Raw genomic sequence first — 26576 nt, forward strand, 5'->3', positions numbered from 1 at the left:
CTCTCAGTGTGTAGTGCTAAGATGGATCGTAGGCTTAGACGCCACCTCAACATAGCTTTGGAGTGAGGATAGGGAAGAGATATCGAAGGATGACAATCTCTCCGTGCTTATGGAGGTGTTCACCGTGAGACTCCTTAAACATATAAAAGTAGATAAATAAAAAAAGAGTCAATAAAGATTTTAGAGAATGTTTTTTGGGTTATACATATCTTACACTTAAGCACCATATAATATGGCTCGTTCGAGAGTGTCAGACCATCTCTAGTATATCCCGTGTGTTTGGTTGACTGCTGTCGGTAGTTGCACCCACCATACGCACAAGTATGTTTTGTTTGGTTCACGGACTCGTGATGCAAAAACGTTAGGCTGGTCGGGGATGGACGGCAGCCGCGTACGCTCGCGTGCAGCATGGACGGGTACAGTGGCACGAATATCAAGATGTGTTTTTATTTTATTTTCTATTATATCTCCTAAATAAAAGATTAAATCATCGAACAAAATTTATATTTATGTTTCTAGGATTTTTATAAATAAACCTAGACCATACATACTATATAATATTTAAAATTTACTTGTGTACTCTTCTTTAATATATGTTTGAGTGTATATGGTCTATTTGTGAGCCTGACTTTACTTATACAGACGATGGTGTATATGGTCTATTTGTAGAGTGTACCATTGACATGGTAGAGTTTGAACTACGAGCTGATATAAGAAAGCCTATAGTATAGATGACCAATAAGCACGAGGCCCGCGAGCCTGACACGAAGCCCGCTGTTTGGGCCGGTCCCGAGCCCGGCACGACCCGGCACGAACAAGCGGGCCGGACTCGGACATGAAACTAGACAAGGTGGGCTAGCCCGGCACGACCCGTTTACCTTTAAGCCTATTAAACCGCTTTTTTTACACTAAAGCGTGCTTATCGGCCCGCACAACCCATTTTTTTGTGCTAAACGGGCCGGCCCAGCCCGTTTAGGCCCGCTACGGGCCGAGTTTGGATAAAAAATTATGCCCGCGTGCTTAAATGGCTCGGCCCGGTTTTCTAACCGTGTTTGGTAGGCCGAGCCCAAAACGGGCTGGGCGGCCCGTTTGACCATCTCTAGCCTGCAGTCACCCCCTTTCCCCCTCCATCTCGGTGTCAGACGCATACGCACCCAGGAGATACAGCGAGCGAGCGACCAAAGCCATGGCTCTCCGCACCCTGGCATCGAAGAAGGTCCTATCCTTCCCGTTCGGCGGCGCGGGCCGGCCGTTGGCGGCGGCGGCGTCTGCGAGGGGGGTGACGACGGTCACACTCCCCGACCTCTCCTACGACTTCATCGCGCTGGAACCGGCCATCTCGGGGGAGATCATGCGCTTGCACCACCAAAAGCACCACGCCACCTACGTCGCCAACTACAACAAGGCGCTGGAGCAGCTTGACACTGCCGTCTCCAAGGGCGACGCCTCCGCTGTCGTCCAGCTGCAGGGCGCCATCAAGTTCAACGGCGGTGGTGAGTCACTGCCCTGTACTCGCTCCACATCTATCCCCTTCTTGGGTACCGTGCTTTTTCTTATTTTGGGGGATTATTATCTGAGCGGGGCGAATTTTATGGGTTCGATGAAGGCTAAGTGCGGTTTTTTTCCCGATCTCGTGTGATCTGATTACGAAAAGGTAGATGTTGTTGACCTCCCTGTTTTCAGCAAGTGTTCCTGTACCGTGTACCCTGAGGGTTTCGGTGGCTGTGGTGGAGGTTTTCTCATAGACAATAAATGCAGATTTAGACGGACCATCGAAGGCTCGGTGGGATCCAATTAGGATAGTACATGTTGGAGTCTGCCCCCCTGCCTCCTATTAGTGCTTCTGTAACAGTCGAATTTTCGAGATTAGTTAGTGCTACCATTATGTTCGTCTTGTGTCTATTATTATGTGATTTTGGTATTATTTACCTTTTTCCTGCATCTAGCTGCATGTCCTTTCTTTACTATACTGATCTAGAGCTGATGGTACTAGTAGCATTTGCCCGGTTGTGGTTGTTAAGAACTGGTTAAGTTCTTGTTGTGCAGCAACCAGTGTGATTTGGTTGCCTATTGAAACTTTTAGAGCTGTAGTTACTGATGTTCGAACCCAAGGTTTTAAATAGAGGGCTATGACATTTAATGGCAGCCTCTTCCAGAAGCTATAAAAAGTTATAGTGGGAGCTATTTTATTTAGCGGTTTTGTAGAAAACATGTATAAGGATCTGGAGAACATATTTTTATGTCCATTACTTAAACAATCAACATACTCACAACTATAATTATCATACATACCCCTTCAATGGTCGAAATCGAACAATTTAAAAGTTATTCAAAATTAATTACAACATTTATTGATTAAATGTTACAACAAAGATGCATAGATTATAGTAATCAAGAGCAAGGAATCAATATTAGCAATGCTAATACCCCGTTTGGATGTAGATATTCAAGACTGGAATTGGGAATTGGAATCGGGAATTCTGAATTCTGCTGTTTGGCTGGCTAAAGAATTCAGAGCTAGAATTAAAGCTCAATTCCTTGGAAATGGACTTTAACTAAAAAGTGTCTCTCACAATTCAGAGCCAAGACTCTAGGTATTGGATGGAATTGCAATTCCAGATACATCCAAACAACAGATTTGTATTGAAACTCATTTCCAATACTAGACAAATTTGGTATTGGATCTAATTCAATTCCAACATCTCCAATATCTACATCCAAACGGACCCTAAACATATTTCGTGGCAAAACCAAATAATGGTGTTTAGCGGAGCTATGGTGTCATTAGTGGCAATAACAGAACAGTTGACAATATCTTAGTGGTAGCGGAGCTATAGATGGCAATCTAGAACCTTGTTCAGACCTATAAGGCCTTGTTCGGTTGCATGGGATCGGAGGGGATTGAGGGGGGATTAAATCCCTTTCTATTCGTTTTTGACTAGCAAGGGATTTAATCCCCTTCAATCCACTTCTATAACCGAACAAGCCCTAAAGTGGTTTCATAGGATCTTGCACTTCTAGATTATGGACTACATTTAGTTTCTCTTCTTCTCAAGCATACCCCTAACTTGCTTCAGGTTGTCTATACTGTACTTTTTTGTGGAACAGTGAAATTTGTTCATTTGGTTTTGTAAGCTGCAGCCTATTAAACCCTTCAGTAGAAAAATTGGTTTAGTCACATCTTGTTGGGCACTTGGGCTAGATTGATGAGAGGTGAGCAAGCTCCTCACCACTTATTGGCAAGAAGCTCATTGGCCTATATAACTTGTTCATGAGCATGGCATGTTAGCCTCCTGATTTTATTCACATGTAATATTTTTGGGAAGTTTTCCTTGTATTGAGATTGCCAACTAACTGTTCCTCTGCTCTAGAAGTTTGCTAACATAATTATCATTTTTCAGGTCATGTGAACCATTCAATCTTCTGGAAGAACCTCAAGCCCATTAGCGTGAGTGTCTTGTTAAGACAATTTGTTGTTTCAACTGTGCTTGTTATCTTTTTTTATGTCGCTTTATGGAAAATTATGTGGATATTGAATGCTTTGCAGGAAGGTGGCGGGGAGCCGCCTCATGGGAAACTTGGCTGGGCCATCGATGAGGATTTTGGTTCGTTTGAGGCACTTGTAAAGAAGATGAATGCAGAAGGCGCTGCTTTACAAGGGTCTGGATGGGTGGTATGTATATTACTATATTATGCTTTGTTTATGTTTATTGAGAATAGTTGAAGGTGTGTTCTGTTGACCATTAACCTCATGCTTCTCTGCAGTGGTTAGCTTTGGATAAAGAGGCAAAAAAGCTTTCAGTTGAAACAACAGCTAATCAGGTGAAAGATGTTAACCGTATCTGTTTATTCTTCGTATGATACAGCATGGCTATGCCCAGTTCTCATTCTGGATCGGAGTCATATTGATGGCAACTTCCTTGCCCCTAGGTGCCCCATAGGCAAGCTTAACAGACACATGCCATCTTGCAAGCTTCATTGTTGTTGAGTGTGATTATATGCAGGCTTTGCATTTGTATGCATGCTTAAGAAAGGTATCTGACATAAGAAAAAAATTTAAAATATAATAATCAAAATAAGCATCTAATGGGAAATGGATGTTGGGTTGCTTATGATATTGTATAAAAAAGGGTGTGAAGGGAAATGGATGTTGGGTTGCTTATCTGTGAAGATTGTACAGAAGGTTGTTCCATACACACAGCTAATTTTAGTATCTTGCAGGATCCTCTGGTGACTAAAGGTGCAAGCTTGGTTCCGCTGTTGGGGATTGATGTCTGGGAACATGCATACTACCTGCAGGTGATCTTTGTGATGCTCCTAAACTGATGATGACTTCACACTGTTGCTTGACTCGTATGGAAAGGCTGCATCAAAAATTGTTATTGGCTCCTTGCATGTTACCATCCTATTGGTTCAACAACCCCTAAAATTAGCAACTTATGAATTATCTCCTCGATTCTTTTTATAAGTTGCCCATCATTCAGATTGGTGTTTATATTGAAGATAATTCCTACATCTTTCAAGTTTCAACCGTTTTAGATAATCCCAAATTCTAGCAGCTTATGGATTATTATATCATTATTATGGTTTATGCTTTACACATCAAAGAATTTAGAAGTAACAGTACAAATCTTGGATATATGACCATGCATGTAGAAGGTAAAATTGTCAAAGATATTTTCGAAGGTTGCCCAGTTGCAGTTTTGATTGAAAAAAGCAATATTTTCCCCTCCTTTCCAATCTGTGGGAAGCCGTGTGCCCCTGCTTTAACAACGAATTCAAATTGATCTTGGGTTCTGCGTCCTGAGTGGTTCAAATTTATTTGCCCTCCCAATATCAGTGTCAATTTTGTCGTGAGTCAATCTTGAAGAGACTTTGTTGTCGTGCTAAGTGCTCACTGCTTTCTTGGTTGCAGTACAAGAATGTTAGGCCGGATTACCTGAACAACATCTGGAAGGTGATGAACTGGAAATATGCTGGAGAGGTGTACGAAAATGTTCTTGCTTGAATTGTCTTAACGGACAATACACATCTGCGCGCGCGGGTTTCGGCTGTTTGATCATGTGAAATAAAGATGGACCTGTCTAGCGGCTGGACCTTGTGTACATTTCACTGAGATAGACTAATGCACGGCCTGCCGATTTTGTTCGTCCTGCTTGCGTGCTACTCTGTCTCTGCTCCTAGTTTTTGGCATCATGTTTATGTTGAGCAAGGTGATGCCCAAGGGAAGCCATTCCCACTCTTGTCTCCATTAATAAAATCAGCTGAGCTTCCGATGTTTGCTTGAATTTGTTGCCATGCGTTTCCAGTTTTTGGCCATTCCACTTGTTGGAGCAAAATCTTGCAAATCATCTTCAGAGGCATCATGTTTTTGCTGAGCAGAAATTACCGTTTGAAGATGTCTATTCAGTTTGAGGCTGCTTAACCTTCACACGGATAGTCGGATACATAGCACATTTGCCTTTTGTGATGTTTTTTTGTTTTGTTTTGCAAAATACAAAGATCAACTAGACATGTTAGATCTGAGATGGACGACGATGATTTGATGTGCATCATGTGCACTAGATACATTCCTTTGTTCTGTATGCTATACTTCTATGCAGTGATGCGTGTTGAACACTGAATTTTCACACGATCTGGCTGCTTGCGCACAATTCGTTGAGAAGGGAACGATTTTATCCTGATTCGTAAGGCATCAGTCTTATTCTGCATATTGTCAACAAGATGGCAATTCTATATGATCACCAGGTGCTCTAAGGCTCTGCTAAAACATGTCTGTAGGGGTCTAGGGGAAATGGTCTTTAGCTAAGGCTGCTGTTTTGGTGTGTTTTTAAGAATGTATCTTTGAACCATCGATCTAAATCATAGCTTCAGCTTTGGGCTGGTTTTCATTGGTGACGAAGGAGAAGGAAATCCTCTATAGAAAGACATAATTACTCGTCTTTACTTGTATAAAGCCTTTGTATAGAGGAGAGCATATTTTTGTAATTTCAAACAGAAATGTATATCATTCTGACCTTATAATCAGGTGTACAATACCACTACTGCAGGGGTGGGTCACTTGCATGTCATGAGTGTGTAGCACCTTTGTCTAGAAGAGCGTTCGAATCAACTTAGGAGATCTTTGAAGGTATAATATTTCGAAGGCCTCTTAAGCCATATTGCGATTTTTATCTTAGCACTGTATAACAAATGAATGAAGGAGATTGATAAATCCTTGTGTACTAGATGTACATTTAATATATGCTATTTCGTCTCATGAGCAATGAGTTTCGTGCTTGTTTTTTTTCCCTCTCCCCTTGCATCCTTCGATCTATTCGGAGATGAAAGAAGAGTGTTTCACTTTTATTGTGTTACCTTCCGGTTCTTTGCAGCAACTTCCATAGGTCTCATTGGTGGCTAGGATTTTTCCACCGTCTCGTGTCTCTCAAGAGTTGATATCATCTTTTGTTGTCTCTCGTGATTAAATTTTGCTATCAAACATGTCATTAGTGGTTGGATCTTTTTCTCTTTGTCTCTCGTGATCAACATAGTAGATGAAATAGAACATATAGAACTGATAATGGAAGAGATAGGGCGACTATTATTTATTTCTCTAAATATTAATGATTATAACATAAATCTCACACATATATAGTTCTATTAAAGCCCAAGAGTTCTCTCTGTCTCTCATGATCAACATATTAGATAAAAGTAGAACACATATAAGAGATTATCTTATTTTTTATTTCTGTGACTATAACATAGAGCTCCCACATTTATATAGTCCTACAGATGTCTAAGAGTTTGATAAGGGACCTGATACAAACGGACTAGGATTAGGGTTCCTTCTCCTTTTCTTCTAGTCTAGAGTCGGTGTGTTTTACAATAAACCCACTGTTAACATGACTTAGGCAACAAATGTACTCAAGACCACTATCCGATGCGTGCATGTGGGCATGATAGTGTGCCAAAAAAGTATTAAAGTATAGATTGCTACACCAATAGTACCCAATGATATGGGCTCCTATGCCCATTGATACGACTACACACATGCCTTAGTGGCATGTATGTCTTCCACTGTAGCTAGATATTCCTGATACTATGATATGACCAAAAGACCAAGATATGATTGGGATTCTTATGCCAGAACTGACTAGGTCCCATAGTCCAGCCGATATGTAAGCCTCTCTTCTCCCTTTGTCTATAAAAGAGAAGTAGACTAGCATAGAAACAAAGGATCCCATGGGATACCCAGGATCAACTAAAGAGCAAATTTAGCTAGATTCACAGTCAGCTAAGGGTAAACATAAAGGTGAACCATGGACCGTTAGGATAGAACTCACCAGAACCAAGTGGGAAGGGGAAGCTAGGAGGTTATGGCGCTCAGTTAACACTCAAGATTGTAATCCTCTTCACCTTTATGTTCATTATTCTATCACATATATGAGAATGTTGGGTATATGCACATTGTAGCCCGGACCTCTCTAAAATGCCCTTGTGTTGGTACCCTTTTGCCTCAAGTTCAATGCATAGAATGTCTATGCCCCTACTATTTCTAATACACTCCTGGGTACTCATGTACCCCAGTGTCGTGCCATGGCAATAGAATACATCATATTCGTTAATCGCATTGCATATATTGTCTCATTAAAACTTGTGTAAGAAACCTTCAAGTAAAAACTAACATAGGGTAAAAGAGTATAATATTTAACATTTTTGTCATGTATTTGACATCTAATTCTATTCCTAGTAAATCGATATTGATCTTCATGATCTATGCATGAACTTTGATGTTTTACCAAATGTTATCTACTTAATATTTGTAATTTTAATGGTTACTTTCAAGGTAGATTCAATCAAATATGCTTTCCCTCATAAAGTCACACTTTGAACTTCATTATTGATATCACTCTTTTCATAAATGTATGCTTAATTAATGGTATGCAGTACCATAATATTGTATCTTTCAAAATGTCATCTCATCATTCTTTAATAAATTATAATATAATTTAACAGGATCAATATGTGTCGGCGTTTCGAAACCCGGGGGTCCCTGGACCGACGAGTAAATTGTCGCCGCGTGCCCCAGCCCAGATGGGTCGGCGCGAGACGGAGCGCGAAGGGGGGAGGAAGCCGGAGGGAGACGGGCGTGAGAGGTGGAATCCCGCGGCCTTCGTGTTTGTCCCGCGCCCAGGTCGGGTGCACTTGCAGTAGGGGGTTACAAGCGTCCACGCGGGAGGGAGCGAGCGGCCTCACGCGAGCGCCGTCCCGTCCTTCCCCGCGCGGCCAACCCTCTGTAAGAGGGCCCTGGTCCTTCCTTTTATAGGCGTAAGGAGAGGATCCAGGTGTACAATGGGGGGTATAGCAGTGTGCTAATGTGTCTAGCGGAGGAGAGCTAGCGCCCTAAGTACATGCCATCGTGGCAGCCGGAGAGGTTTTGGCACCCGGTTCGTGTGGTGTCGTGGCCGTCGGAGGAGCGCTGGAGCCTGGCGGAAGGACAACTGTCGGGGCTGTCGAGTCCTTGCTGACGTCCTCTTGCTTCCGTAAGGGGGCTGAGAGCCGCCGTCGTCATAGAGCGTGCGGGGCGCCATCATTACTTGTCTGGCGGAGCGAGCCAGATGGGACGTCGGTCTTGTTCCCCGTAGCCTGAGTCAGCTTGGGGCAGGGTAATGATGGCGCCTCCTGTTGACGTGGTCGGTCCGAGCCCTAGGTTGGGCGAGGTGGAGGCTCCTCCGAGGTCGAGGTCGAGTCTGTCTTCCAAGGCCGAGGTCGAGTCTGAGCCCCTGGGTCGGGCGAGGCGGAGACCGTCGGCTGAGGCCAGGGCTGAGTCCGAGCCCTGGGGTCGGGCGAAGCGGAGTTCGTCATCTTCCGGGGCTGAGCCCGAGTCCGAGCCCTAGGGTCGGGCGAAGCGGAGTTCGTCGTCTTCCGGGGCTGAGCCCGAGTTCGAGCCCTGGGGTCGGGCGAAGCGGAGTTCGTCGTCTTCCGGGGCTGAGCCCGAGTCCGAGCCCTGGGGTCGGGCGAAGCGGAGTTCGTTGTCTTCCGAGGCTGAGCCCGAGTCCGAGCCCTGGGGTCGGGCGAAGCGGAGTTTCCTATGGCGCCTGAGGCCGGACTTGGCTGCTGTCAGCCTCACTCTGTCGAGTGGCACAGCAGTCGGAGCGGCGCAGGCGGCACTGTCCTCTTGTCAGACCGGTCAGTGGAGCGGCGAAGTGACTACGGTCACTTCGGCTCTGTCGACTGGAGGGCGTGCGTCAGGATAAAGGTGTGAGGCCACCTTTGCATTAAATGCCCCTGCGATTTGGTCGGTTGGCGTGGCGATTTGGCCAAGGTTGCTTCTTGGTGAAGACTGGGCCTCGGGCGAGCCGAAGGTGTGTCCGTTACTGGAGGGGGTCCTCGGGCGAGACATAGATCCTCCGGGGTCGGCTGCCCTTGCCCGAGGCTGGGCTCGGGCGAGGCGTGATCGCGTCCCTTGAATGGACCGATCCTTGACTTAATCGCACCCATCAGGCCTTTGCAGCTTTGTGCTGATGGGGGTTACCAGCTGAGATTTAGGAGCCTTGAGGGTACCCCTAATTATGGTCCCCGACAGTAGCCCCCGAGCCTCGAAGGGAGTGTTAATACTCGCTTGGAGGCTTTTGTCGCACTTTTTTGCAAGGGGACCAGCCTTTCTCGGTTGCGTTTTGTTTCGGTGGGTGCGCGCGAGCGCACCCGCCGGGTGTAGCCCCCGAGGCCTCGGAGGAGTGGTTTGACTCCTTCGAGGTCTTAATGCATTTCGCAACACTTCGGCTAGTCTGGTTGTTCCCTCATGCGAGCTGGCCGTAGCCCGGGTGCACGGTCGGGTCCCAAGTTCTCGGGCTGGTATGTTGACGCTGTCAATGGTTGGGCCGGAGCCGGGTTTGCGAGAGCAGCCCCCGAGCCTCTGCACAGGGCGAGAGGATGGTCAGGGACAAACTCGACTTTTTTACATACGCCCCTGCGTCGTCTTTTCGCAAGGAGGAGGGGGGGAAAGCGCCATGTTGCCCTTGGAGGGCGTCGAACATGGTGTTTCCAGCGAGCTGCTGACGGGTAATCCGAGTGGACGCCCGTGCCCCATTTGTTAGGGGTCGGCTAGAGGCCCGGAGGCGCGCTCCAAAAGTACCTGCGGGTGATCTGCCGGACCCGGTCCCCTTTCGACGGGGTCCGAGGGCTCGATGTCTCCCTCTGATGGGATTCCATTACAAGATCGTTCCCGCTGGTCTCGGAAATGTCCTAGGGTACCTCGGGAGCGTAGCCCGAGCCTTGGTTATGTATCGAACGTACCCAGGGTCATCCCTCGCTCTGTGTCTGAGGCGGCTGTGAACCCTTTGAGGGCCAGCCTACGAACCCCTGATCAGTAGTGGGCGCGGAGCCCGAGTGGCCTGAGGCGGTCGTTGAACCCTTCCGAGGGGCCGGCCTTCGAACCTTTGACCAGTAGTGGGCGCGGAACCCAAGCGCTCTGAGGCGGCTGTTGAACCCCTCCGATGGGCCAGCCTTTGAACCTCTGATCAGTAGGGAGGCTCGGGGCCTGTTTCCTTCACGGAGAAGGATCCTTTTCGGGGTATCCCCCTTTCCCGGTCCCTGTTGTAAGAGAGAGAAAGAGGAAAAGGATACGAAATCGAATGACGTGGCGTACCTTTTTTGACGCGGTCATTATGGCGAAGGCGAAGCGTCGCTCGCTTCTCCTGCCTGAGGCGCCGCCGTGGAGTTAATGCGACAGGGTGAGTGGTTTGCGGGGCGGCCGTTGCGCGTGCGCGAGCCGTTCGAGGAACGGTCGTTTCGCTTTGAGTCTTCGAATCCCGCGGCGGGTTCGGGCGACGCGTTGAACGGGTCTCGCCTTGGTCTTTATATACTCGGGGGAGGGTCTGGTGACGGTTCTTTGCTCTGCTTCTTGCCTCCTTCTTAGGTTTTCGCAACCTGAGGGATTTTGCCAGAGAAAAGGAAACCACCCACCCAGTCCTTTCCACCGCCACCCCTTCTGCTCGGTGATGGCCGACCGGGTGACCATTATTTCGCCGCGCGACCCATGGCCTTTCTCCACAGTCACGGCGGATGACCTGGAGGACCTCATTGCTGAGGGTTTACTTTGCCCTCTCTCTGATGAGAGGCGGCCGGAGTGGATTCCCCCCGAACGGAGCCGCCCCGTCCCCGCCGCCGGGGTACGTCGTGAGCTTCGTCTCCTTCCACGAGCGGGGATTCGGTGTGCCGGCAAGCCGCTTCATGCGGTCGATTCTGCATAACTACGGGGTGGAGTTGCACAACCTCAGCCCCAACTCCATCTCGCAAGCCGCCATCTTCGTAGCGGTGTGCGAAGGATACTTGAGGATCGACCCCCACTGGGACTTGTGGACTCATTTCTTCTCCGCGGAGCTTTTTGCTTCGCCGACGGGGGAGAGAAGGGTCCGCGCGGCAGTGCGGGCTGGCGGCTGCATCCTCCAGCTGAGGCAGCCGCGGGCGTCGCAGTATATTCTCGCCGTCCTTGCGTCCTCGAATAAAGGGTGGCAGCGCCAGTGGTTCTATCTCCGGAATGACGACGAGAGGCTCCCGTCGTTTTCTCAGCGAGTGGTCACCGTCGCCGCCGATGCTTGGTGCTACGGGACCCCGCACGACAGACAGAAGAATCTTGAGCCCCTTCTCAAGGCCCTGGAGGCGTTGCGGAAAGGAGGGCTCACCGCTGCGGGAGTGATTGCCGCCATTCATCGCCGGAGGGTGCTTCCCTTGGCGGAGCGACAGTTGCCGCTTTGGGAGATGACGCCAGAGGCTGACTTGGAGGGCTCGCGGATGTCCTCGGATCCCCTTCCCATCGACGTTCTCCACGGGCGGGTGGCCGTCGCGTTGGGAAAACCGGACGCCAGCGCCTTCTCTCAGCCCTTGATGCGTCCCGACCGCGGGTGTGTGTGCCTGGTGAGTGTCCGCTCCTTCTTTCTCCTTGCGTCGGATTGCCCTTGGTCCTTACGGTCGAGACTTTTCATCTCTCTCCAGGAGGTGGGGTGTCACAAGCCTTCCCGGCCACGGGTCCCGGAGGACACGGTGGACCGAGCAGCGCGGCGGGTTGCCGCGGAGGAGAAGAAGAAAAAGGACGCGAAGAAGGCTCGGGCCTGCGAGCGGACGTGGGCCCAAGACGCCTTGGAAAAGCTCCATCGTCGGCAGGAGAGGGATGGACTCCCGAGGGAGCCATCGCCGGAAACACCTGACGACGACGACGATGATGAAGACGATGACGAGGATGACGACATGGCTGCCCGCCTTGGCCTCAGCCCGGGTTTGAGGCTAGGCCAGGAGTCGTTAAGCCAGCCCCCGAGCGGGCTGGCGCCGTTAGTTCCCGGGGTCGAGACGCCGAGGTCCCGGCCCGAAGAGCGGGGGCAGACCGAGGGGGTACTCGACCCCTCGGCTGGGGAAGTTGAGGTGACCCCAGGGAGTCAGGCCGAGGCGCCTGTTCCCCGAGAACCGTCGCCACGCTGGCAGCGCAGGAGAGCGACCCTCAGGTCGCCGTGGCAGCGCCTGGGCAGTCCGTCTCCCGGGCGTCCAAGGTGCCCAAGGCGAGGATGGTACCGAAGCTGGCGGCGAGGCGGTCCTCGGCGGTACCTTCGGGGGTCGAGATCCGAGAGACCTCTCCTCAGGCACGGTTGATCATGGCCCGGAGCGGGTAAGTACCTTAGAACGTCTTCGTCCTGGCTCCTCATTTGTATGTCCCGACCGTGACTTTCCTTTCCTCCTCAGCAAGCGAAGCCATGGCCTGACCGATCTGGCTCCCCGGAAAGTCCTCAAGACGGCGTCGGCTTCCGCAGCCGGTGCCGCGCCGGGCCTCGCCGTTCAGCTGACCTTCTCGCAAGGCGCCCCACAGCGGGGGGCTCAGGCGGCACCAGTCGCCGTGGAGCGAGTTCCCGAGGCTGGCTCTTCTGTCGAGGTGGTCGTCGCGTTAGGGGAGGCGGCTGGCGCGAACGTGGCCTCGGGCCCACCAGACATGCCGCCGGCGCAGGCGCCAGCTGTTGCCGTCCCGGTCGGGGAGCGACCTGTCGCCGCCGAAGCTGAGATGGCCGAGGCGTCGGCACTTGGTGCCTCGGAGGAGGGGGGCGTGGAAACGCGACCCGTCCCGCCGAGCGGCATCCTTGTCCCTGCGCGGCGGAGCTCCGAGGGGCGGCGCCAGTTGCTCTGGTTCCGGACCCGTGAGGCTTCAGATCCCTTCTTCGTTCTTGACGATGAGCGGGAGGAGCAGTCTTGGGACGAGCTCCGCGAGTGTGCCGAGGCAATGGTGGGGTCGCTCCGGTCATCCTTGGAGGTCTTTTGCAGGGACGTCCCCAAGATCCTCCAGGTAATGATTTCAGGCATACCTTTTTTGTGATCAAGGCGCCCTTTGTGACGCCCCGCTTCCTTCCCTCAGGATCTAACGGATCTGAGCGCCGCCAAGTCGTCGTTCATCCGCCACGAGGTCGATGTCTGGGGCTCGCTGCGATCCCTGAGGACCTCGCTTGCCGGGGCTACCGTGCGCCTCTCCCAGCAGGGCGCCGAGGTGGCGGACCTTCGGTTGCTCTGCGCCGATCTGAAAGCAGAGGCAGCAGCGGCACGCGCAGAGGTGCAGCGACGACAGTCGGAGTTCGACCAGGTCGTCGATGAGCGAGATCAATCTCGGGGCCGGGCTGTCGAGGCCGAAAGCCGGGCCGGAGCCCTTGCAGCAGACCTAGCCGCAGCCCAAGCCGCATCCTCGGAGCAGCGTGCCCGAACCGGAGGTATGCCCTGGCTATTTTCGGTTTTCGTTTCAGCTCGTTTCCTCCACTTGTGTTTGAGGCCTTGCGCTCTGGCTGTTCGCAGAGCTCGAGTCTGCCCTTGATGAGTCCACTAGGGCGCTTGCCCAGGCGGCCGAGCAGAGGGAGGCCGACCACGCGGCCATGTCCGAGGCCATCTCAGACTTCTGCCGGGTCTTTGGCTTCGGCGACGTCCCCTCAGGAAGCTCCCCTCGAAGTCGCCTGCAGGCCTTGGGTGACCATGTGCGCGGCAGACTCCGCGAGGCACTTCATCACGGCGTCAGGCGGGCCTTCGCCGTGCTTGCTTCCCACTACGTCGTGGATCTAGAGCGGGTCAGCGAGGGGTATTGCCTCCCTGACAAAGATGAAGCCGCCCTGGCCGAAGTCCAGAGGCTCGACGCGGCCGCCGTGGGCCCGAGCGCGGTGCTGGCAACCACCTTCGAGGCAGAGATCCTCCCGCCTGCGCCGTCGTCTGAGGCCGGGGCGGATTTTGCCGAAGGCGGGGACGAAGCCGAGGGCGCGACTCCTTCTCCGGGCAACGCCTAACTCTGCCAAAGCAGTTTTCCTTGAATGCACGTGTGTCCTTTGCGGCCGCTGAGGCCCGAACACTTTATTATCGTAGTATAAAGTCGTGCTCCTTTTCTTTCCATTTTGCGCGTCCGGCCCCGTTCGTCAGTAGCAGGGCGGCTTGCCCAAGTAGGAGTCATTTTTCGTGGTAGGTGACGAGTGAGGTATCCGTATCCCAGAGGCGTAGGAGTCCCTCGGCTCAGTCAGCCTTTCCACTTACATGCGCCCGCGTTCGCTTCTTGGGGTCCTGCTACTGATATAGCCGGGGAACGCAGAAGCCTTTTTTGATTGAAAATTTTGACGCAGAGGGGGATCCCCTCTTTTAGCCCCCGAGGGAGGGTCAGGCTTTGCCGAGGCAAGGCTGACCCTTCCTTGATGACTAAACTTTGCGTGTGAACGAGGTATGTGAACGACTTGAAAGCATCTTAAAGGTAGAAACGACGTAGCTGTCGGATGTTCCAAGCGTTGCTGTAGACCTCGCGTTGACTATTGGCCAGCTTGTACATTCCGGGCTTCAGAACCTTGGCGACGACGAACGGCCCTTCCCAGGGAGGCGTGAGCTTGTGCCACCCTCGAGCGTCTTGTCGCAGCCGAAGCACCAGGTCGCCCACCTGGAGGTCTCGGGACCGAACCCCTCGGGCGTGGTAGCGTCGCAGGGACTGCTGGTACCGCGCTGAGTGTAGTAAGGCCATGTCCCGAGCCTCTTCCAGCTGGTCCAGTGAGTCTTCTCGGTTGGTCTGATTGCTTTGGTTGGCGTAGGCCCTCGCCCTCGGGGAACCGTATTCTAAGTCTGTGGGCAAGATGGCCTCGGCCCCATAGACTAGAAAGAACGGTGTGAAGCCTGTGGCCCGGCTCGGCGCCGTCCTCAGACTCCAGACCACCGAGGGGAGTTCCTTCATCCACCGTTTGCCGAACTTGTTGAGGTCGTTGTAGATCCGAGGCTTGTGTCCTTGCAGAATCATGCCGTTGGCACGTTCTACCTGCCCATTTGTCATGGGGTGGGCCACGGCGGCCCAGTCCACCCGGATGTGGTGATCCTCGCAGAAGTCCAGGAACTTTCTGCCGGTGAACTGGGTGCTGTTGTCGGTGATGATGGAGTTCGGGACCCTAAAACGATGGATGATGTTGGTGAAGAACGCCACCGCCTGTTCGGACCTGATGCTGTTTAGGGGTCGGACCTCGATCCACTTGGAGAATTTGTCGATGGCGACCAACAGGTGCGTGTAGCCCCCGGGTGCCTTTTGCAAGGGGCCGACTAGGTCCAGACCCCACACAACAAACGGCCAGGTGATGATGATAGTCGCCTAGAGGGAGGGTGAATAGGGCGAAACTGAAATTTACAAATATAAACACAACTACAAGTCGGGTTAGCGTTAGAAATAAAAACGAGTCCTCGAGAGAGGGTGCAAAACAAATCTCGAGCAAATAAGGAGTGTGACACAAGGATTTGTTTTACTGAGGTTCGGTTCTCGCAAACCTACTCCCCGTTGAGGTGGTCACAAAGACCGGGTCTCTTTCAACCCTTTCCCTCTCTCAAACGGTCCCTCGGACCGAGTGAGCTTCTCTTCTCAAATCACTTGGGAATCAAACTTCCCGCAAGGACCACCACACAATTGGTGTCTCTTGCCTCAATTACAAGTGAGTATGATCTCAAGAAAGAATGCAAAAGAAGAGAGGCGATCCAAGCGCAAGAGCTCAAATGAACACTACAAATCACTCTCTCTAGTCACTAAAGCTTTGTGTGGAGTTGGGAGAAGATTTGATCTCTTTGGTGTGCTTTGCAATGAATGCTAGCTCTTGTATAGTGGTTGGAAGCTGGAAAACTTGGATACAATGAATGGTGGGGTGGTTGGGGTATTTATAGCCCCAACCACCAAACATGACCGTTGGTGGAGGCTGTCTGTCGTATGGTGCACCGGACAGTCCGGTGTACACCGGACATGTCCGGTGCGCCAGCCACGTCACCAAAGCCGTTGGATTTCGACCGTTGGAGTTCTGACTTCTGGGCCCGCCTGGATGTCCGGTGGCGCACCGGACATGCATTGTAGAGTGTCCGGTGCGCCACTACGCGCGTGCCTGACTTCTGTGCGCTCTGCCGCGCATTAAATGCCGTTGCAGGTGACCGTTGGCGCGAAGTAGCCGTTGCCCCGCAGTTACACCGGACAGTCCGGTGAATTATAGCGGGGCAGCTGTTGCAAATTCCCGAGGCTGCCAAGTTCCAGAGCCGCGTCCCCTTGGAGCACCGGACACTGTCCGGTGTACACCGGACAGTCCGGCGTACACCGGACAGTCCGGTGAATTATAGCGCGCTAGCTCTGAGAAATCTCGAGGCTGAGGAGTTCAGCGCGAGGCTCCTGGTGCACCGGACACTGTCCGGTGCGCCACCGGACAGTCCGGTGCGCCAGACCAGGGAGTCTTCTGGGATGCTTTTAGCTCTCTATTTTGAACCCAACTTTGGTCTTTTTAATTGGCTTGTTGTGAACCTTTGACACCTGTATAACTTATACACTAGAGCAAACTAGTTAGTCCAATTATTTGTGTTGGGCAATTCAACCACCAAAATTATTTAGGAACTAGGTGAAATCCTAATTCCCTTTCAATCTCCCCCTTTTTGGTGATTGATGCCAACACAAACCAAAGCAAACATAAAAGTGCATAATTGAACTAGTTTGCATAATGTAAGTGCAAAGATTGCTTGGAATGGAGCCAATATAAATACTTACAAGATATGCATGGATTGTTTCTTCATTGTTTAACATTTTGGACCACGCTTGCACCACGGATTTTGTTTTTGCAAATTCTTTTGTAAATCCTTTTCAAAGTTCTTTTGCAAATAGTCAAAGGTAAATGAATAAGATTTTGCAAAGCATTTTTAGGATTTGAAATTTTCTCCCCTTGTTTCAAATGCTTTTCCTTTGGCTTAAACAAAACTCCCCCTAAATGAGATCCTCCTCTTAGTGTTCAAGAGGGTTTTGATATATCATTTTTGAAATACTACTTTCTCCCCCTTTTGAACACAATAAGATACCAATTTGAAATTTACTGATTGAAAAATCTCCAATTTTAAAATTAGGTGGTGGTGCGGTCCTTTTGCTTTGGGCTCATACTTTCTCCCCCTTTGGCATGAATCGCCAAAAACGGAATCATTAGAGCCCTTGAAGTACTTTCTTCCCCTTTGGTCATAAATAAGTGAGTTAAGATTATACCAAAGACGAAGTCCTTTTGCTCTCTCCCCCAAAGATGCGGAGTGGCTCGGAGCGACGTCGAAGGATGAGTTACGGAGTGGAAGCCTTTGTCTTTGCCGAAGACTCCAATTTCCTTTCAATACATCTATGACTTGGTTTGAAATAGACTTGAAAAACATATTAGTCATATCATATGAAAGAGACATGATCAAAGGTATACAACTGAGCTATGTGTGTAATTTTAGCAAAAGAAATTGCGTGAATCAAGAATATTGAGCTCATGCCTAAGTTTGTTAAAAGTTTGTTCATCAAGAGGCTTGGTAAAGATATCGGCTAATTGATCTTTAGTGTTAATGTAAGAAATCTTGATATCTCCCTTTTGTTGGTGATCCCTAAGAAAATGATACCGAATGGCTATGTGTTTAGTGCGGCTATGCTCGACGAGATTATCCGCCATCTTGATTGCACTCTCATTATCACATAGCAAAGGGACTTTGGTTAGTTTGTAACCGTAGTCCCGCAGGGTTTGCCTCATCCAAAGCAATTGCGCGCAACAATGACCTACGACAATATACTCGGCTTCGGCGGTAGAAAGAGCGACCGAATTTTGCTTCTTTGAAGCCCAAGACACCAAGGATCTTCCCAAGAACTGGCAAGTCCCCGATGTGCTCTTTCTATTGATTTTACACCCTGCCCAATCGGCATCCGAATAACCAATTAAATCAAATGTGGATCCCCTAGGATACCAAAGCCCAAACTTAGGAGTGTAAGCCAAATATCTCAAGATTCGCTTTACAGCCGTAAGGTGAGCTTCCTTAGGGTCGGCTTGGAATCTTGCACACATGCATACGGAAAGCATAATATCCGGTCGAGATGCACATAAATAGAGTAGAGAACCTATCATCGACCGGTATACCTTTTGATCCACGGACTTACCTCCCGTGTCGAGGTCGAGATGCCCATTAGTTCCCATGGGTGTCTTGATGGGCTTGGCATCCTTCATCCCAAACTTGTTTAGAATGTCTTGAGTATACTTCGTTTGGCTAATGAAGGTGCCCTCTTGGAGTTGCTTCACTTGAAATCCCAAGAAGTACTTCAACTCCCCCATCATAGACATCTCGAATTTTTGTGTCATGATCCTACTAAATTCTTCACATGTAGACTCGTTAGTAGACCCAAATATAATATCATCAACATAAATTTGGCATATAAACAAGTCATTATTAAGAGTTTTAGTGAATAGAGTAGGATCGGCCTTTCCGACTTTGAATTCATTAGTGATGAGAAAATCCCTAAGGCATTCATACCATGCTCTTGGGGCTTGCTTGAACCCATAAAGCGCCTTAGAGAGTTTGTAGACATGGTTAGGGTACTCACTATCTTCAAAGCCGGGAGGTTGCTCAACATAGACCTCTTCCTTGATTGGTCCATTGAGGAAGGCACTTTTCACGTCCATTTGATAAAGCTTAAAGCAATGGTAAGTAGCATAGGCCAATAAAATGCGAATTGACTCAAGCCTAGCTACGGGTGCATAGGTTTCACCGAAATCCAAACCTTCGACTTGAGAGTATCCCTTGGCCACAAGTCAAGCTTTGTTCCTTGTCACCACACCATGCTCATCTTGCTTGTTGCGGAAGACCCATTTGGTTCCTACAACATTTTGATTAGGACGTGGAACTAAATGCCATACCTCATTCCTAGTGAAGTTGTTGAGCTCCTCTTGCATCGCCACCACCCAATCTGAATCTTGGAGTGCATCCTCTACCCTGTGTGGCTCAATAGAGGAAACAAAAGAGTAATGCTCACAAAAATGTGCAACACGAGATCTAGTAGTTACCCCCTTATGAATATCGCCAAGGATGGTGTCGACGGGGTGATCTCGTTGAATTGCTTGGTGGACTCTTGGGTGTGGCGGCCTTTGCTCTTCATCCTCCTTGTCTTGATCATTTGCATCTCCCCCTGGATCATTGCCGTCATCTTGAGGTGGCTCATTTGCTTGATCTTCTACTTCATCAACTTGAGCTTCATCCTCATTTTGAGTCGGTGGAGATGCTTGCGTGGAGGAGGACGGTTGATCTTGTGCATTTGGAGGCTCTTCGGATTCCTTAGGACACACATCCCCAATGTACATGTTCCTTAGCGCTATGCATGGAGCCTCTTCATTACCTATCTCATCAAGATCAACTTGCTCTATTTGAGAGCCGTTAGTCTCATCAAACACAACGTCACAAGAAACTTCAACTTGTCCAGTGGACTTGTTAAAGACTCTATATGCCCTTGTGTTTGAATCATATCCTAGTAAAAAGCCTTCTACAGTCTTAGGAGCAAATTTAGATTTTCTACCTCTTTTAACAAGAATAAAGCATTTGCTACCAATGACTCTAAAATATGAAATGTTGGGCTTTTTACCGGTTAGGAGCTCATAGGATGTCTTCTTGAGGATTCGGTGTAGATATAACCGGTTGATGGCGTAGCAGGCGGTGTTGACCGCCTCGGCCCAAAACCGATACGAAGTCTTGTACTCATCAAGCATGGTCCTTGCCATGTCCAATAGAGTTCGATTCTTCCTCTCCACTACACCATTTTGTTGTGGTGTGTAGGGAGAAGAGAACTCATGCTTGATGCCCTCCTCCTCAAGGAAGCCTTCAATTTAAGAGTTCTTGAACTCCGTCCCGTTGTCGCTTCTGATTTTCTTGATCCTTAAGCCGAACTCGTTTTGAGCTCGTCTTAAGAATCCCTTTAAGGTTTCTTGGGTTTGAGATTTTTCCTGCAAAAAGAATACCCAAGTGAAGCGAGAATAATCATCCACTATTACAAGACAATACTTACTCCCGCCGATGCTTATGTAAGCAATCGGGCCGAATAGATCCATGTGGAGTAGCTCAAGCGGCCTGTCGGTCGTCATGATGTTCTTGTGTGGATGATGGGCACCAACTTGCTTTCCTGCTTGGCATGCACTACAAACCCTGTCTTTCTCAAAATGAACATTTGTTAGTCCTAAAATGTGTTCTCCCTTTAGAAGCTTATGAAGATTCTTCATCCCAACATGGGCTAGTCGGTGATGCCAGAGCCAACCCATGTTAGTCTTAGCAATTAAGCATGTGTCGAGTTCAGCTCTATCAAAATCTACTAAGTATAGCTGACCCTCTAACACACCCTTAAATGCTATTGAATCATCACTTCTTCTAAAGAAAGTGACACCTACAACAGTAAAGAGACAGTTGTAGCCCATTTTGCATAATTGAGATACAGAAAGCAAACTGTAATCTAATGAATCTACAAGAAAAACATTGGAAATAGAATGGTCAGGAGATATAGCTATTTTACCAAGACCTTTGACCAAACCTTGATTTCCATCCCCGAATGTGATAGCTCGTTGGGGATCTTGTTTTTTCTCGTAGGAGGAGAACATCTTCTTCTCCCCTGTCATGTGGTTTGTGCACCCGCTGTCGATTATCCAACTTGAGCCCCCGGATGCATAAACCTACAAAACAAGTTTAGTTCTTGACTTTAGGTACCCAAACGGTTTTGGGTCCTTTGGCATTAGAAACAAGAACTTTGGGAACCCAAACACAAGTTTTGGAGCTCTTGTGTTTGCCCCCAACATATTTGGCAACTACCTTGCCAGATTTGTTAGTCAAAACATAAGATGCATCAAAAGTTTTAAATGAGATGTTATGATCATTCGATGCACTAGGAGTTTTCTTCTTAGGCAACTTAGCACGGGTTGGTTGCCTAGAGCTAGATGTCTCACCCTTATACATAAAAGCATGGTTAGAACCAGAGTGAGACTTCCTAGAATGAATTCTCCTAATTTTGTCCTTGGGATAACCGGCAGGGTACAAAATGTAACCCTCGTTATCCTGAGGCATGGGAGCCTTACCCTTTACAAAATTTGACAATCTTTTAGGAGGGGCATTAAGTTTGACATTGTCTCCCCTTTGGAAGCCGATGCCATCTTTAATGCCAGGGCGTCTCCCACTATAGAGCATACTTCTAGCAAATTTAAATTTTTCATTTTCTAAGTTATGCTCAGCAATTTTAGCATCTAATTTGGCTATATGATCATTTTGTTGTTTAATTAAAGACATGTGATCATGAATAGCATTAATATCAACATCTCTACATCTAGTACAAATAGATACATGCTCAACGATAGATGTAGAGGGTTTGCAAGATTTTAATTCTACAACCTTAGCATGTAACATATCATTCTTAGTTCTAAGGTCGGAAATAGTAGCATTGCAAACATCAAAATCTTTAGCCTTAGCAAGCAATTTTTCGTTATCATTTCTAAGGCTAGCAAGAGAAATATTCAATTCTTCAATCCTAGCAAGTAAATCATCTTTATTATTTCTAGAATTGGAAGTTGAAACATTACAAACATGAGAATCAACCTTAGCTAACAAATTAGCATTTTCATTTCTAAGGTTGGCAATAGTGTCATGGCATGTGCTTAGCTCACTAGTTAATTTCTCACATTTTTCTACCTCTAGAGCATAAGCATTTTTAACCTTAACATGTTTCTTATTTTCCTTAATTAGGAAGTCCTCTTGAGAATCCAAAAGGTCATCCTTTTCATGAATAGCACTAATTAATTCATTTAATTTTTCCTTTTGTTCCATGTTAAGGTTGGCAAAAAGGGTACGCAAATTATCTTCCTCATCACTAGCATTATCATCACTAGAGGACTCATATCTAGTGGAGGATTTAGATTTGACCTTCTTCTTTTTGCCGTCCTTTGCCATGAGGCACTTGTGGCTGACGTTGGGGAAGAGGAGTCACTTGGTGACGGCGATGTTGGCGGCGTCCTCGTCGTCGGAGGAGTCGGTGGAGCTCTCGTCGGAGTCCCACCCGCGGCACACGTGGGCATCGCCGCCCCTCTTCTTGTGGTACCTCTTCTTTTCTCTCATTTTGCCCTTCTTGTCGTTATCCCTGTCACTGTCACTTGATAATGGACATTTAGCAATAAAGTGACCGGGCTTACCACACTTGTAGCAAACCTTCTTGGAACGGGATTTGTAATCCTTCCCCTTCCGTTGCTTGAGGATTTGGCGAAAGCTTTTGATGATTAAAGCCATCTCCTCGTTGTCGAGCTTTGAAGCGTCGATTGGTTGTCTACTTGGTGTAGACTCCTCCTTCTTCTCCTCCGTCGCCTTGAAAGCCACCGGTTGTGCTTCGGACGTGGAGGGATCATCAAGCTCGTTGATCTTCTTTGAGCCCTTGATCATACATTCAAAGCTCACAAAATTCCCGATAACTTCCTCGGGGGTCATTAGTGTATATCTAGGATTACCATGAATTAATTGAACCTGAGTGGGGTTAAGGAAGATGAGTGATCTAAGAATAACCTTAACCACCTCGTGGTCATCCCATTTCTTGCTCCCGAGGTTGCGCACTTGGTTCACCAAGGTTTTGAGCCGGTTGTACATATATTGTGGCTCCTCCCCTTGGCGAAGACGGAAGCGACCGAGCTCCCCCTCGATCGTTTCCCGCTTGGTGATCTTGGTGAGTTAATCACCCTCGTGCGTGGTCTTGAGTAGATCCCAAATCTCCTTCGCATTCTTCAACCCTTGCACCTTGTTGTATTCCTCTCTACTTAGAGAGGCGAGGAGTATGGTTGTGGCTTGGGAGTTGAAGTGCTCGATTTGGGTCACCTCATCCTCATCATAGTCTTCATCCCCTACGGATGGTACCTGTGCACCAAACTCAACAACATCCCATATGCTTTTGTGGAGTGAGGTTAGATGAAATCGCATTAAATCACTCCACCTAGCGTAATCTCCACCATCAAATGTTGGTGGTTTGCCTAATGGGACGGAAAGTAAAGGTGTATGCTTAGAAATGCGAGGGTAGCGTAGGGGAATCTTACTATACTTCTTGCGCTCTTGGCGCTTAGAAGTGACGGATGCCGCGTCGGAGCCGGAGGTGGAGGTTGATGAAGAATCGGTCTCGTAGTAGACCACTTTCCTCATCCTCTTTTTCTTGTCCCCACTCCGATGCGGCTTGTGGGAAGAGGATTTCTCCTTCTTCTCTTTGTGTCAAGATGAAAGGGAATTAGGCTTACACCTAGTTCCTAAATAATTTTGGTGGTTGAATTGCCCAACACAAACAATTGGACTAACTAGTTTGCTCTAGTGTATAAGTTATACAGGTGCTAAAGGTTCACACTTAGCCAATAAAAAGACCAAAAGTTGGGTTCAACAAAAGAGCAAAGGGCCAACCGAAGGCACCTCTGGTGTGGCGCACCGGACTGTCCGGTGTGCCACCGGACATGTCCGGTGCACCAGAGGACTCCAACGTAAACTCGCCACCTTCGGGAATTTCCAGAGGCACTTGCGCTATAATTCACCGGACATGTCCGGTGTACACCGGACAGTGTCCGGTGCGCCAAGGAGGAGCGGCCTCAGGAACTCGCCGGCTTCGGGAATCTCCAACGGCTCGTCCGCTATAATTCATCGGACATGTCCGGTGTGCACCGGACTGTCCGGTGCAACTCCGGAGCAACGGCTATTCGGCGCCAACGGCTACCTGCGATGCATTTAATGCGCGCGCAGCGCGCGCAGAAGTCAGAGTCGCCCATGCTGGCGCACCGGACAGTGAACAGTGTATGTCTGGTGCGCCACCGGACATCGCGGCGGGCCCAGAAGTCAGAACTCCAACGATCAGATTCCAACGGCACTGATGACGTGGCGGGGGCACCGGACATGTCCGGTGTGCACCGGACTGTCCGGTGCGCCATCGAACAGCCAGCCTCCCAACGGCCACTTTTGGTGGTTGGGGCTATAAATACCCCAACCACCCCACCATTCATAACATCCAAGTTTTCCACTTCCCAACTACTACAAGAGCTCTAGCATTCAATTCTAGACACACCAAAGAGATCAAATCCTCTCCAAATTCCACACAACGCCCTAGTGACTAGAGAGAGAGATTTGCTTGTGTTCTTTCGAGCTCTTGCGCTTGGATTGCTTCTTTTCTTTCTCACTTGCTCTTGTGATCAACGCTCAATTGTAATCAAGGCAAGAGGCACCAATTGTGTGGTGGCCCTTGCGGGGAAGTTTTGTTCCCGGCTTTGATTTGAGAAGAGAAGCTCACTCGGTCCGAGGGACCGTTTGAGAGAGGGAAGGGTTGAAAGAGACCCGGCCTTTGTGGCCTCCTCAACGGGGAGTAGGTTTGCAAGAACCAAACCTCGGCAAAACAAATCCGCGTGTCACACTCTTTATTCGCTTGCGATTTGTTTTGCACCCTCTCTCGCGGACTCGTTTATATTTCTAACGCTAACCCGGCTTGTAGTTGTGTTTATATTTGTAAATTTCAGTTTCGCCCTATTCACCCCCCTCTAGGCGACTATCAATTGGTATCAGAGCCCGGTGCTTCATTAGAGCCTAACCGCTCGAAGTGATGTCGGGAGATCACGCCAAGAAGGAGATGGAGACCGGCGAAAAGCCCACTACAAGCCACGGGAGCACTTCATCGGAAGAGTCCCGCACCAAGAGGAGGGAGAAGAAGAAGAGCTCCTCCAACAAAGGGAAGGAGAAGAAATCTTCTTCTCACCACAAAGAGAAGAAGGAAAAATCTTCTTCCCACAAGCCGCATCGGAGTAAGGACAAGCCAAAGAGGATGAGGAAAGTGGTCTACTACGAGACCGACACTTCATCAACATCGACCTCCGGCTCCGATGCGCCCTCCGTAACTTCTAAACGCCAAGAGCGTAAGAAGTTTAGTAAGATCCCCCTACACTATCCTCGCATTTCTAAACATGCACCTCTTCTTTCCGTCCCATTAGGCAAACCACCAACTTTTGATGGTGAAGATTATGCTAGGTGGAGTGATTTAATGCGATTTCATCTAACCTCACTCCACAAAAGTATATGGGATGTTGTTGAGTTTGGTGCACAGGTACCATCCGTAGGGGATAAAGACTATGATGAGGATGAGGTGGCCCAAATCGAGCACTTCAACTCTCAAGCAACAACAATACTCCTCGCCTCTTTAAGTAGAGAGGAGTATAACAAAGTTCAAGGGTTGAAGAGCGCCAAGGAGGTTTGGGATGTGCTCAAAACCGCGCACGAGGGAGATGAGCTCACAAAGATCACCAAGCGGGAAACGATCGAGGGGGAGCTCGGTCGGTTCCGGCTTCGCAAAGGGGAGGAGCCACAAAACATGTACAACCGGCTCAAGACCTTGGTGAACCAAGTGCGCAACCTCGGGAGCAAGAAGTGGGACGACCACGAAGTGGTTAAGGTTATTCTAAGATCTCTCATTTTCCTTAACCCCACTCAAGTTCAATTAATTTGTGGTAATCCTAGATATACTAAAATGACCCCCGAGGAAGTTATCGGGAATTTTGTAAGTTTTGAGTGCATGATCGAAGGCTCGAGGAAGATCAACGAGCTTGATGATCCCTCCACATCCGAAGCTCAACCCGTCGCATTCAAGGCGACGGAAGAAAAGAAGGAGGAGTCTACACCAAGTCGGCAACCAATCGACGCCTCCAAGCTCGACAATGAGGAAATGGCGCTCGTCATCAAGAGCTTTCGCCAAATCCTCAAGCAAAGGAGAGGGAAAGACTACAAGTCCCGCTCCAAGAAGGTTTGCTACAAATGTGGTAAGCCCGGTCACTTTATTGCTAAATGTCCATTATCAAGTGATAGTGACAGGGGCGACGACAAGAAGGGGAGAAGAAAGGAGAAGAAGAGGTACTACAAGAAGAAGGGCGGCGATGCCCATGTTTGTCGGGAGTGGGACTCTGACGAAAGCTCAAGCGATTCCTCCGACGACGAGGACGCCGCCAACATCGCCGTCACCAAGGGACTCCTCTTCCCCAACGTCGGCCACAAGTGCCTCATGACAAAGGACGTCAAAAAGAAGGTTAAATCTAAATCCTCCACTAGATATGAATCCTCTAGTGATGATAATGCTAGTGATGAGGAAGATAATTTGCGTACTCTTTTTGCCAACCTTAACATGGAACAAAAAGAAAAATTAAATGAATTGATTAGTGCTATTCATGAAAAGGATGACCTTTTGGACTCTCAAGAGGACCTCCTAATTAAGGAAAACAAGAAACATGTTAAGGTTAAAA

General features: G+C 48.9%; 1 protein-coding gene across 1 annotated transcript; it reads left to right on the top strand.

Annotated features, from left to right (window-relative positions):
• The first annotated feature begins 1139 nt into the window (after nt 1-1139).
• Nucleotides 1140-5275, top strand: LOC542764 (superoxide dismutase 3). Its single transcript, NM_001112272.3, has 6 exons — nt 1140-1493; nt 3402-3448; nt 3548-3673; nt 3766-3822; nt 4222-4299; nt 4916-5275. The coding sequence occupies exons 1-6, from the start codon at nt 1187-1189 to the stop codon at nt 5006-5008; spliced, it is 708 nt and encodes a 235-aa protein (NP_001105742.2). The 5' UTR covers nt 1140-1186; the 3' UTR covers nt 5009-5275.
• Nucleotides 5276-26576: the final 21301 nt, after the last annotated feature.

Source organism: Zea mays, chromosome 6 (assembly GCF_902167145.1).
Source record: "Zea mays cultivar B73 chromosome 6, Zm-B73-REFERENCE-NAM-5.0, whole genome shotgun sequence".
NCBI classification, from domain to species: domain Eukaryota; kingdom Viridiplantae; phylum Streptophyta; class Magnoliopsida; order Poales; family Poaceae; genus Zea; species Zea mays.

Excerpts from the sequence above, each read along its gene's own strand:
- LOC542764 (NM_001112272.3), top strand. The coding sequence starts at position 1,187 with ATGGCTCTCCGCACCCTGGCATCGAAGAAGGTCCTATCCTTCCCGTTC. Across the intron at positions 3,449-3,547 it reads AGAACCTCAAGCCCATTAGC|GAAGGTGGCGGGGAGCCGCC; the intron begins GTGAGTGTCTTG and ends AATGCTTTGCAG. Across the intron at positions 3,674-3,765 it reads TACAAGGGTCTGGATGGGTG|TGGTTAGCTTTGGATAAAGA; the intron begins GTATGTATATTA and ends GCTTCTCTGCAG.